Source organism: Myodes glareolus, chromosome 24 (genome assembly GCF_982192425.1).
Source record: "Myodes glareolus chromosome 24, mMyoGla1.1, whole genome shotgun sequence".
NCBI lineage: Eukaryota > Metazoa > Chordata > Mammalia > Rodentia > Cricetidae > Myodes > Myodes glareolus.
In genome coordinates, this window is record NC_142049.1 from 9,863,834 (window position 1) to 9,878,086 (window position 14,253).

At 35.0% G+C, this 14,253-nt stretch overlaps 1 protein-coding gene across 1 annotated transcript; it reads left to right on the forward strand.

Moving 5' to 3' along the window:
* The first annotated feature begins 12,581 nt into the window (after positions 1–12,581).
* LOC125401104 (olfactory receptor 5V1-like) lies at positions 12,582–13,529 on the forward strand. The gene has a single exon (XM_048435327.3). It carries the CDS (start codon positions 12,582–12,584, stop codon positions 13,527–13,529), a length of 948 nt encoding a protein of 315 aa, XP_048291284.3.
* The last annotated feature ends 724 nt before the right edge of the window (positions 13,530–14,253 follow it).

The window sequence follows — 14,253 nt, forward strand, 5'->3', positions numbered from 1 at the left end:
AAAAAACAAGGTAGGTTGAGCAAAATTAAGAATCTTTCAAAAATTCTTATGGGGACCAAATACTTTGCTAATTTCAATTTTAAAGACTGCATCCATAGCATTTATATATTTAAGTATATGTAGTTATGATTATACATACTCATGTATAACAATAATGGAAAATTGTGGGCAGTAAGTTGAATAGGAGAAAGAAGAGGTATATTGGTATATGGGAGGGTTTGAAGAAAGGTAAGAGAAGGGGGAGATGATATAATTATATTAGCCACCTGAAATCCAACCCCAGCTGGCCAATTTGTCAGCCCTAAACACAACTTCATACTAGCATTATCTATTTAAATCAGTTGGTCATATATATATATTTAATATTTATATGTACTTATAAATGTATCAATAATAAAGAAAAAGCCATTAATTTCAGAGTAGCGGGGAGAAAAGAATAGTTGGGTCTAGAAATGGTGTAAATACAGTACTCATGTATGAAATTCTCAAATTATTTCTAACTTGTAGAAGTCCAGTTTACTACCAAAATGAAATCCTAATCCTAATTAATTGATTATTATTCAGAAAATTCATTTTAGTTTTAGAATTTGTTGGTAAACTAGCATTTAAACATAAAGACTATAACATACGTTTAAATAGGACAGTTTACTAGAAATCTGTATTTTGATAAATTACTAATTTAATATCTGTGTAAGTAAGAGGAAAATTAAGATTATGGAAAGATCCAAAGAGAAGAAAGAATTAATTAATTGTGACAAAATATAAATTATTAAAAACACATATGACACAGATTAAAGACTACACTCAACTTAGTAAATACTACTTAGAATCCTAATTCAGTATATGCAGGATACCAGCGTTCTAGGTTTATATTTAGAATTGATACATACTGCACTTCTAAAAACTAAAATTTCATTGATTCTGAAAGCTTCATCATTTTAAAAATCTTTCTGCCAATATCCCGAAAGAATTGCTTGGTTTCCTAGAAGATAAGTCGTAAAGGATACGACAGCTCTTTTTTTGTTTTCATATCCATGATCTCTGTCACTTCAAATTTCTTTGACTTTGGAAGTATGTGCCCTTTTAAACCATTTTTCTAACTTGTCTGAATTTAGTTTGTGTACACTCAGTTACCAATTTATGATTGAAGTTGATGCTAGTTATTATTAAAAAAATAAGAGAAATAATAATAAAAATAATTTCAAAAGGAGACCATCCTTTATGGAATAATAAGAATAATAAGGTTATTCCCATAGAAAATGGGTTATTAAATGAAAACCCCAGAACAAGGTATGAGACACCAAAGAGTTATTGGTCAGGGAAACTCAACAAAACTCTAAATCAACACAAGATGTTGCCATTAGTTACCCCCTATAACTAGCTACATTATTTTTAGTGATTATGCTTGCTAATTTCCCATTTTACCCGAAAATTTATAGTTAAAATGAAATACTGTAGCATTCATTAACATTTAATTTACATGGATTTACTAACTGCAAGCACAAATCTACTATTTATCCACCTAAATCTACTATCTTCTTTTGAAAAAGTAGATTTTAGATTTTATGTGTATGAGTATTTTACCTACATATGTGTATGTGCAGCATGGTGCCCATGGAGGTCAGAAGAAGACAGTAAATCTCCTGAAACTAGAGTTACAGATGGCTGTGATCCACTATCAGCACTTCTGGGGATTGAACCCAGGCACTCTGCAAGAGCAATGAGTGCTCTTTACTGCTAAGCCATAGGTCTAGCACCCATCTATCTACCATCTATCAGCCAACTTGCCAACTGTTTGCATAAAGTCATCCTGCCATCAGGAATCAAGTTACAAGATATGTGTTCAAATCAGTTTGCGTTTCTACTTGTGCTGGGTCCGAGATGTTTAGTGTTCGTGAAGATGTCGTAGCTTCCACAAGATTCATTGTATGATGATGGTAAGAAATTGTAACTTTTGATTTCAACAAAGAAAAGAGTTTGAAAATGTAATAGTTTAATTATATTTTGAAGCAGTTTTTTTGCTTACATTTATTCTTCAATGGTGTTTGGCTACAATATTCTACACAGCATGTCCAATTTTTTACCTTGGGACATGGATATGCCATTTATTTAGTTAAATTAATTAGCTATGTGATCCTATTATTAGGCTGGCAGTAATGTGCACTGTCTCCCTACAGTTCCTGTTACTATGACTCCCCAAGGATAAAGCGGAAATAATATAAGTGATGCACTAACCCCTGATGTGAATCTCATATTCAGGTTGGGACTTTGCTTTCATTTACTGACATAATTTTTGGCCAGGTCATTTGTTGTAATTTGCTCAAATTTTTACAGGTAATGAGATCCAGTTTTAAGGTAAAATCTACCTATGCTATTTTACTAAACTTCTTACAATAAAACAAATACAGTTTTAGTTAAGCTAAGATTGAAATTTTATCTTTTATTTTTGCCTTCATGATTGTGAGCATTTGTGAACTTAAGAACTGATATAGCACAGTTTGGTTTTCATCGTTGACAAACTGATTTTAATAAGTAACTGATTCTTTTTCTGTAGATAGCAGAAACTTGAAAATTTTCTGAAGACAAAAGCTTCATCTACTGGTATTCACCATATTAAAATGGTAAGAGAGAATGACAGTAAGAATGTCTGTATCCTGGGTTAATTCTAACAAGTGGTTAGTGCTAGCCATGTATGCCAATTCAATGTACATTATTTAAAAAACAAAACACATAGATTCTGGAGAGTTTTTACTAAATTCAACCTATGTATTTTGTGTTATTGGTGAATTTACTGTAGTCTTTGTTTTAAAAAGTCAATTTTGTTTGTGTGAATAAAAAATTATTTATTGTGCAATCTAAAATTTACTCCTTGTAGATTTTGTTCTTGTGATTAATATGTCATATACAAATGCTTACTGTAAAATTTATATGCCTAATGTTCTCTTTTCAGAGATTAATTATACTTGTGTGTAGACAGATGTCTAGGAGTTCTATAGGATTCTGAGCTTTTGAGAATGAAGTACTGACATGGCACAGTTTTGTTTTAATCACTGTCACCCAGGCGTTCGCTGTCATTCAGTTGCATAATGATATACACAGTTTATCTTTATAATAAATTTCTTTTCTGTATTTTACGAATGGAAGAGATTGTCAGTCAAATCTTGTTTTCTCATCTTTTCCCATGGACACTGTTAGTTCAGAAGAGAAAAATTCCACCCTTCCAGGGCTTGTTCTTTCATTTTTCTTTGTTTAGAAACAGGGCCTTTCTTTGTATTTCAGGGTGGTCACAAATTCAAAACTGTCTTGCCTTAGCCACCTAAATGTAGGAATTAAGGCATGCACCACTCTATCCAACACTCTCGGGAATTTTATTGCTTATTTATACACCTTACACAGGAAAAAGTGATAAAAATCCTTCAGCCCATTTGTGCATAAAATCCTTAAGTATAATTTGCATTATTTGTGTTAAGCATTTTAAATGACCAAAGAAAATATTCATTGTTTATATATAAAAAGTAAATTGGATGGGGAAGTAGAATGTTCATTTTCATCTTTTAAAATGTGATTGGACATTTAATGCAAATAAGATATATATCTTAATATATATATATATATATATATACACACACACAAAAGATAAAAAACCCATCACATCAAAGTTGGTCAAGGTGAAACGGAAGGAAAAAAGCTCAAGAGAAGGCAATAAAGTCAGAGACCTACTGTTCACCCACTCTGAGTCCAATAAAAGTACTAAATTGGTAGCTGTAATGTATATGCAGAGGACTTGGTGCAGACCAATGCAGGTTCTGGGATTGCTGCTTCAGGCTTTGTGAGTTTATACAAGGCTTGTTCAGGTGATTTAGAGACAATTGTTATCCTGTGGTGCCCTCTTCCCTCAGACTCTTAACACTCTTCTACCTCTTCTTCCACAGGATTCCCTGAACTTTGAAGGGAGGGATTAGATAACTGACTTAGAGCAGTGTGTTACAGCGTCTTCCTTTCTCTCTGCCTAATGTCTGACTGTGGTGGTTGTGGTTCTCTTTGTTTGTTCTCACCTGCTGCAGGAGGAAGCTTTTCTGATGATGGTTGAGTAAGGCCCTGATCTATGAGTATAGCAGGATGCCATTAGGAGTCATTTTCTTATTCCTTTTTATCTTGAGAGCCGTAGTATTTGGTTTTACCTTGGGTCTCTGGACTGTATGTTCTCTGGTTAATGGTCAACCAGGCTTTGTTGGATAGGAGTTCTGTATTATGGAGTGGGTAGTTAATCAAATAAGATATTGGTTGGTCATTCTTACAAGTTTTGTGCCACAGTTGCCACACATATTTACAGGCAGGACAGATTATAGATCAAAGTTTTGTAGCTGGGTTGGTGTTTATATATTTCACTTGGTGGTTTGCAGAATATCCTCTCTTACCAAAGACACTAGAGGATGAGGGTGAAGGCTCTATATAGGCACCAGCTTTACTCCTCCATGTTCAATGAGTTGTGTGGGTATGATCTTCAGCAAGGGAGCCTTATTTTCTGTTTGTGAAGACCAACCTCCTCCCTTGGCAACTACCTAGGTTGTTTGAGGATTTCCATAGGACTACCTTAACCAAAACACCATTGACTGTAACCCTGTCTTGGAAATGAAAGCTTCATCTGGGGACAAGAGATGGCCACATGGGACATTTTATCCTTCATTATTTGCAGAGTTCACTAGAATCAACTTCATATATTATGACTTCCACAGTACTAGGTTTCATACCTCCTCAAATGCCCCTTAAGTCTATCTCTTTTCACTGCATTTCTCAACTTCATTTTCCCTCCCCTTCACCTAAACCTCCTCTTCCCATTCCTCCTACCCCATTGCACTTACAAAATCATATCTATTTACCTCTCTCAAGGAGATCCATGTGTGTCTCTCAGTTCCTTTCTCTATATCTAACCTATATGGAACTGTGGTTTCTGGTTTGTTTATCATTTATTTATTTCTAATGTTTACATATAATCACCTACATACCATATTTATATTTCTGGGCCTGGGTTACCTCCTTCTGGATGACTATATTTTTTTGTCTTTTTTTTATATTAAAAATTTCCACCTCCTCCCCTCCTCCCATTTCCCTTCCACTCCTTCCACTCCTCCTCCCTCTCCAGTCCTAAAAGCAGTCAGGGTGCCCTGCCCTGTGGGAAGTCCAAGGTCCTCCCCCTTCCATCCAGGTCTATAAAAGTGAGCATCCAAACAAACCAGGCTCCCACAAAGCCAGTCCATGCAGTAGAATAAAAACCCAGTGCCATTGTCCTTGTCTTCTCAGTCAGCCCTCATTGTCAGCCACATTCAGAGTTATATCAATTTGCCTGAAATTTTTATGGTTATATTATTTTTTATAACAGATGAGGGTATAAATATATCACATTTCTAAAATCAGTTCTTCTGTTGAGAAACATCTAGGTTGTTTCCAACTTTTAGTTATTGTGAATAGAGCAGCAAACGACATGACTAAACAAGAATCTTTGTGTTAGGATTGTACATTCTTTGGTTCTATGCCCAAGAGTGGTATAGCTGAATCTTGAGATAGATTGATTCCCATCTTTTTGAAAAACTGGTGTACTGATTTCCATAGAGGATATACAAGTTTCTACTCCCACCAGCAATAAAGGAGTGGTCTTCTTGCTCCACATCCTCACCAGCATAAGCTGTTACTTGTGTTACTTATTTTAGACATTCTGACAGAAATCTCAAAGTAATTTGATTTGCATTTTCCTTATTGCTATGGATGCTGAACATTTTTTTGTGTTTTTTTTAACTATTTGAGTTTTCTCTATTGAGAATTCTTTTAGATCTATATTCCATTTATAAGTTGGTTTACATGTTTTTGATGTCCATTTTCTTGAGTTCTTTATATATTTTGAATATTATCAGATGTGGAGTTGGTAAAAATGATCTTTTCCCATTTTGTAGGCTGTCACTTTGCCTGAATGACAGTGTCCTTTTACGTAGTGAAGCTTCTCAGTTTAAAGAGATTCCATTTATTAATTGTCAATCTTAGTGCTTGCTTTATTGATGTGTTCATTAAGTTATCTCCTGTGCCAATTCTAGGTTACTCCCCACTTTGAAGGCAATTCATCACTTTCTCTGCTATGAGTTTCAGTGTATCTGGTTTTATGTTGAGGTCTTTGATACATTTGGATTTGAGTTTTGTGCAGGTTGATAGATATTGATCTATTTTCATTCTTCTACATTTCAACATCCAGTTAGTTGTGCATCATTGGTTGAAGATGCTTTCTTTTTTTCATGGTGTATTTCTAGCTTCTTTATAAAAATCAGCTGTTCATAAGTATGGATTTATATCTGGATCTTCAATTAGAATCCTTTGATCAGTATGTTTCTTTTTATGCCAATATTGTGCTGTTTTTTTTATTACTATAGCTTTGTAGCACCACTTGAAATTAGGAATGTTGAGACATTTAGAACATATCTTTTCTTTTTAAGATTTATTTTTTCATATGGTTGCTTTGTCTGCACTTATGTATGTCTGTGCACCACATGTGTGCCTGGTGCCTGTGGAAGTGATGGTCCCCCATGTGTACACTGTGAACTGAGTCTGGGTCCTTAGCAAGAACAAATGCTCTTAACTCTCTAAGCCAATTCTCTAGACCTGGTCCAGGGTCTTTTTTCAACTCTTCTTCATTTTATTTAACCACTGCTCAGTGGTAGTTCATGGCTTTAATCCCAGCACTCAGGAGGCAGAGGCAGACAGATCTCTTGAATTTGATGCCAGCTGGACATGGTGACAGCATAACTTTTTTATTTTTACTTCCAGAAGTTATTTTATTGTTCAAGTTTGTTTTAGATGTCTTGGTTCTTTGTTTTTTTTTTTTTTTATACGAAGCTGAGATTTTTCCTTCCAATAACTGAAGAATTGTGTTGGAATTATAATGGTAATTGTATTAAATCTATATATTGCTTTGGGTAGGATGATCATTTTTGCTATGTTTATTTTACCACTCCTTGAGCATGGAATATATTTTCATATTCTGATATCTTTACTTTTTTAAAAGATTTGAAATTCTTATCATGTAAGTTTTGCACTTTCTTGGTTAAGGTTAAACCAAGATTTTTATATAATTATTTTTATTGTTGTTGTTGAGCTATATATTTTTCTCTGCTCCTCTTCCTTCCTCCATCCTCCCCCTTCTACCCTCTACCATTATCCCTGTGCTCTCAATTTGCTCAGGACATCTTGTCTTTTTCTACTTCCCGTGTAGATTAGATATATGTATGTCTCTCTTAGGGTTCTTTTTGTTGTCTAGGTCTTGGGTTGTGAATTGTAGGCTGATTTTTCTTTGCTTTATGTTTAAAAGTCACATAAGAGTGAGCACAGATTATATTTTTCCTTCTGGGTCTGGGTTACCTAACTCAATATGATGTTTTTTTAGAGCCATACATTGCCCACAAATTTCAAGATGTCATTATTTTTTTCTGCTGTTTAGTAATCCATTTATTTTCTTCATCTGTTGTTCAGTTGAGGGGCATATAGGTTGTTTAGGGTTTCTGGATATTACAAATAATGCTGCTATGAACATAGTTAAGCACATGTTCCTGTGGTATGATTGAACATCTTTTGGGTATATGCCCAAAAGTGGCTTTGCTGAGTCTTGAAGTAGGTTATTTTCTAATTTTCTGAGAAATCTCCACACTGATTTGCAAAGCTGCTGTGCCAGTTTTTACCCCCATCAGCAATGGAGATGTGTTCCTTTTACTCTACATCCTCTCCAGCATAAGCCATAATTAACATTTCTGAACTTGGCCATTCTGACAGGTGTAAGATAGAATCTTAGAGTTGTTTTGGTTTGCATTTCTCTAAAGGCCAAGGATGACCAGTTTCTTGAATTCTTTGCGTATTTTAGAGATCAGTCCTCTCTGATGTGGGGTTGGTCAAGGTCTATTCCCATTCTGTAGCCTTCTGTTTTATCTTGTTGACTGTGTTTGCTTTACAGGAGTTTCTCAGTTTCAGGAGGTCCTATTTGTTAATTGTTCCTTCCAGTGTCTGTGCTACTGGGGTTATATTTAGGAAGTGGTCTTCTGTGCCAAAGCATTCGAGTGTACTTCCCAGTTTCTCTTTAGTTCAGTGTGGTTGGTTTTATGTTGAGGTCTTTGATCTGTTTGGAGTTGAGTTTGTGCGTGGAGATAGATATGTATGTACTTTTGTTCTTCTACATGTTGATATCCATTTTACCAGCACCATTTGTTGACTATCCTTTCTTTTTCCAATTTTTAGCTCCTTTGTCAAGAATCAGGTGTTCATGGGTGTGTGGATTGATATTCAGGTCTTTAATTTGATTCAGTTGGTCCTCCTGTGTTCTTTTTTTTATGCCAGTACTAGGCTGTTTTCATTACTGTAGCTCTGGAGTAGAGTTTGCTTCAGGGGTTGTGATGCCCCTAGGAGCTCCTTCGTTGTATAGGTTGTTTTGGCTATCCTGTTTTTTTGTTTTTCTATATGAAGCTGAGTATTGTTCTTTTAGGTCTGTGAAGAATTTTGCTGGAATTTTGATGGGCATTTCTTTGAATATGTAGATTTCTTCTTCTAAGATTTTCATTTTTACTATCTTAATTCTACCTACCCTATAGCGTGAGAGATATTTCCATTTTCTGGTGTCTTCTTCAATTTCTTTCTTCAAAGATTTAACGTTCTTGTTATACTGGTCTTCCACTTGTTTGGTTAGAGTTACTCCAAGATATTTTATGCTCTTTGTAGCTATTATAAAAGGTGATATTTCTCTGATTTTTTTCTCTGTCCACTTATCATCTGTGTAAAGGCAGGCTACTGATTTTTTGAGTTAATCTTGTACCTGCTACATTACTGGAGGTGTTTATGATTCATAGGAGCTCCCAAGATAGTTTATATTGTTTCCCTGACTTGTTTCTTAGTCCATTTGACATGTGTATGTAGGAGGGTTACTGATTATTTTTGTGTTAATCTTGTATCTGTTACATAACACATTATGGAAAGTGTTCGTTAGCTGTATGCATTTCCTGGTTGAATTTTTCTGTTACTTAAGTATACTATTATATCATCTGCAAATAACAGTACTTTTACTTCTTCCTTTCCTACTTGTATTCCTTGATCTTCTTCAGTTACTTTATTACTTTAGATAGAACTTCAGGTTCTATATTTAATAGATGTTGGGAAATAGAACTGTATTACAGAGGTATATTAACAAAACTGCCTGGTATTTGCTGGTGACCATGTCAGATGACCATCAAGTGACAATTGAAGAATAAGATGCCAGCCCACTAGGAGGAAACTCTCTGATGGAGAATCTTGTTTAGGCAAGACCATGTGACTACAGACCCCAGAATGCCTTTGTATTCTGTTCATACTTTTCATGTTTCTTACTGCTATCTCTCTCTGATATCTGGCATGATGAAGTGATGCATGGAGACACATAGCTGAGCTGTCGGATTCATTAAGCTAGAGTTGTAAAACAGCTCAATTATTGTTAGCTGTCTAATGATTAATTCCTTGCATCTTTTCATGAGCTCAGTTTTCTGATATGGTTATGCACTTTGAAGATTCAAAGTTCTGCTGACTGTGTTTATAAAGTGTTGGTCCTGGAATTGTGCAAATAACATGGAATACAGCCATGAATTCTAGAAACAGAAGCAACTTTTATTTTGAAAAACCACAGGCAGAGAAATTCTGACTAGTCAGTGCTACAGAGAGTAATTAGATTCTGTAGTCCTGAGAAAGGGATACAAATTTCTTTTTATAGTCAAAAGTTGCACTCAGGGCAGAAAGTGCATTTTGAGACTGAAAGCATTTTGGTGACACGGTATCTTGGAAGTGCTGACTCAAGCTGACACTAAGAGATTTACTATATCTCAGACTTGATTTGAGCCTTAACTACATGAGGAATCTGGGATTTACGGATTCTGATTATAGGTGTTTCTTCAAAATGTTTACATAGATGTGGGTTAGTTTGAACTGCCTTTTCCTTGTATAGCAGAATGCAGGACAATGGTTGAAGTGGCTATAAGTCCTAATGCACTTGGAAGTACAGGCTATAAGCACACCATTTTCTTATTTTCTTGGACTCTTCATTAGATTAGGTTTATGACTACCTTAAAATTACTTAGAAGATTACCTCACAAGATAGATAATAAAGTGATTTATTCTTTCTTTACATCACAATTTGCAGCCTGTTCATAAGAGTTGACTGAGAAAAAAACCACTCCTTGTTTGCTCGTGATCTATTATTTCATGATAAATTACTTAGATATTGCGTGTGAATTGTGAGGATGACTCTGTTTTCAATCCTTTACTATAGTCATTCACTTAAAGAATATACTGTAACCCCTTTGTGATCCCTGTATTGCCTGAAAGATTTTACTGTGGTATATAAGCTATAAGGGAGAGGAGTGTCAGAAGGAGTTAAAATTGTCTAGAAGGAAAACATCAAGAATGAGAGAGTTTGAAGTGAATCATCAAGAGGAAAGATAGAGTTAGAAAGAAAACATCAGAATGAAAAGAGGAATAGAGATGGAAAAGGACCATGGAGAATGAAAGATGGAAACCATCAAGAGTGTGTGTGAATGTCTTTTTCCCTAATTCCCTCAGATTCAAAAGTCTCAGTTTATGCCTATAACCATGAATTCTTTTAGGACCCTATACTGTCCAGAGGCAGCACCCCCAGGCAGTGATAGGTAGAATAAAAATAGGCTTATTAACCAAGGGATTTAAATCAAATACCCAGACATAAATCCACACACCCAAGGACATCTGATTTTTTTTTTTTGCAAAGAATCTAGAAATATACAACAGGAAAATAAAAACATCTTCAACAAAAGGTGCTGGTTTAACTGATGTTTGGATGTAGAAGCATGCAAATAGATCCATATTTATCACTCTACACTAAACTCAAGTCTCTAAGCTGTATTATTGCTTTAGCTAAGACCCCAAGTATTATATTGCTATGTATGAAGTGAGTGAACAACCTTGTCTTATTTCTGGTTTACATGAAATTACTTTGAGTTTCTTTCCATTTCGTTGATGTTGGCCACAGGCTTGCTGCAAATTGCCTTTCTTATGTTTAGGTGTGTCCTTAGAATCCCTAATGTCTCCAGGACTTTTATTTTGTAGGGGTGTTGGATTTAGTCAACGACCTTGTCTACAGCTAATGAGATAATCAGATTTTTTTCTTTTAGTTTGTTTTTATGGTAGATTACATTTACTGATTTTCCTATTTTGAACTATCTATGTAATATAACTTATGTAATAAATCTATGTAATAGAGCCTATGTAATCTGTGTAATAAAACCTACATGATCATGGTGAATCATCTTTTTGATGCATTCCTGGATTTTGTTTTCCAGAATTTTATTGAGAAATTTTGCATGTTTATTCATATGGAAAATTAGTCTGTAATTCTCTTTCTTTGTTGAATCTTTGTGAGGTTTGGACAATGTGATCTCATAAGATGAATTGGGCCATGTTTCTTCTGTTCTAATTAGTGAAATAATTTGAGGAGTATTGATATTAACTCTTCGTTGAAAGTCTGGTAGAATTATGCACTAATACCATCTAGTCTTGGGTTTTGTAGTTTGGAGACTTGTAATTACTGTTCTTTTCTCACTAGGGCTAATATGTCTGTTTACATTGTTTATATGATCTTGATTTAACTTTGGTAAGCAGTATCTGTTGATAAACATATCCATTTGTTTTAGACTTTTCAATTTGGTGGAGTATTAATTGTTAAAGTATGTTCTTATGATTCTCTAGCATCCTTGGTGTCTGTTATTACGTTCCCAGATTTTCTATGTGAACTTCATAATATGTGATGATAAAGAAAAAAACTGTTTGTGAAGTGACAAAAATTAATTTCCAGGCTTTCAGTTGGAATTTTCCAGAGAGCCATTTAGCATTTTTATTATATATCCTGTTATGTTAAGTGCTAATATTTGTATCTTAAATACATGGTTTTAAAGTCACTGAAACATTGACATATTTATTCCTTCAAGTTGAAACACTTGAAGTAAAATGTCATTCATATATACTCAAGAAGGACTTGATTTCCTATGATACCTATAACTCCTAGTATTTAATTAAATGTATGTATCAAGGAATATGCATTATGATAATTATATAAAATAAATTTAGTAAATAATAGGTTCATGATATACTTAACTATGTTATATTAATTTTGTTTGAAAGAGGACATAAAAGTATGGATATTTAGGTAGGACTAAACAAAGCCAATGTCTGTGAAGATGTTAGAAATCCATCAGCTTTCATGAATGAAATCATACAATTAAAATTCTCACTAATAATTATAAAGGTGATATAGTTTCAAGTTCTCATTACTATCTCAAAGGACGTTTAAAGATATGGAGTAGAATATGAGTATTTCAAGAAACAGTATGACTACAGTAATTTTAGGCAGAAAATTTAAACCACAAATCCATAATTAAAGTAGAGAAAACATCATTCACCATTAGCCTGATATTTCCATTGTCCTTGAGCTCCCTGCCTTGCCACACTAATCTGTGTTCTTTTCTTTTATTTCCCTTAGAAACTCCTTTAAGAGAGCCAAGATGGATGTCTACAATCTTACCACAGTGACTCAGTTTATCCTCATAGGGCTCTCTGATCTCCCTGAGGTGCGTTATCCCCTCTTTGTGGCCTTTGTCATCATCTATGAGATGACTTTGCTGGGAAACGGGGCCATCCTCTTGGCCATAGTGACTGAGAGAAAGCTTCAGACTCCCATGTATTACCTGTTGGCAAATCTGTCCCTGATAGACATATTCTGCCCATCAACTACTGTCCCCAAGATGCTCAAGAATCTCTTGACTGAAGATCACAGCATTTCCTTTGTTGGGTGTGCTTTGCAGCTCTATTTCCTGGTGGCCCTAGCTGGGACTGAAGGTTTCTTGCTGGCTGCGATGGCTTATGACCGGTATGTGGCCATATGCTTCCCTCTGCGTTATTTCCTCATCATGACCAAGGTTCGCTTTGTGCAGCTGTTGTTTGGGACCTGGGCAACTGGGTTTCTCAACTCCTTCATCCATACAATGTCCACCTTTAGCCTGTCTTTCTGCAAGTCCAATCGAGTTAACCAGTACTACTGTGATATCCCCCCTGTGGTGGCCCTGTCCTGCTCATCCACCTACATGGCAGAACTGCTTATTTTAGTGGTAGCAGGTAGTTTAGGTGTTGGTGCTTTTCTGATCACTTTGATCTCCTACATATACATCGTGTCCACCATCCTAAAGATCCAATCCACAGAAGGGAAGCAGAAAGCCTTCTCCACCTGTGCTTCCCATCTTCTTGTAGTCTTCTTGTTCTATGGCACAGCCATATTTACCTATATCCGCCCATTCTCCAGACAACACTCTCCTGCCAGAGACAGACTCATCTCTATGCTGTATGCAGTCATTACCCCCATGTTAAACCCCATTATCTACAGCCTGAGAAACACAGATGTCAAAGGAGCACTCAGAAATGTTTTACTTCTTCAGATATATTCACAGAAAGCATAATGTAAGAATTTCTCATTCTCTCCTTAGAAATAAGTTATAGAAACAAGTAGGAAAGTAATAAAAATGTGTATTCACAGAATGGAATTGAACACAAACATAGATATAAAATTAGATATTATTATGTACATCTCTATATCTACTTTAAATATAATTAATAATTGAAAAATAAAAGTGTTTGAGACTGAAGAGGTTATGTTATGTCTATTGATGTCTTATCTGTATCAAAATCTATATCTATATACATGCCTATAATTACTTTTAATGTATCTTTATTTTCTAATTTTTCCAATCCTACAACTATCATGAAGTTGTAGATTTTTTATCTTTTCCTCATTATGTTTCATTATTTCAAAATATTTTTAATTCATGAGTGTGTGGTCCTTACCTGCACATGTGTATGTGCACCATTGTACTTGGTCTATCTGTGTGTCTTCCTGTATGTGTTGCTCACAGTATCCATACGAGGGTGTTGGATGTGTGGAACTGGAGTTACAGATAGTAGTGAGTAGCTGTGTGGATGTCAGAGTCAAAACTCTAGTCCTCTGCAAGAGCAGAAAGTGCTTTTAACTTCTGACCCTTTTCTTCTACTATTAATTTTATTGGAATATTTGCTTATTTTTATGCATGTGGTTGTTTTTTGGTAGAAGCCATGCTGTCATCCCTAGGAAAAGCACATAAATGTTTTTAAATTGGAACTCCCTAGACTGTTAGTTGCTTTGGGGAT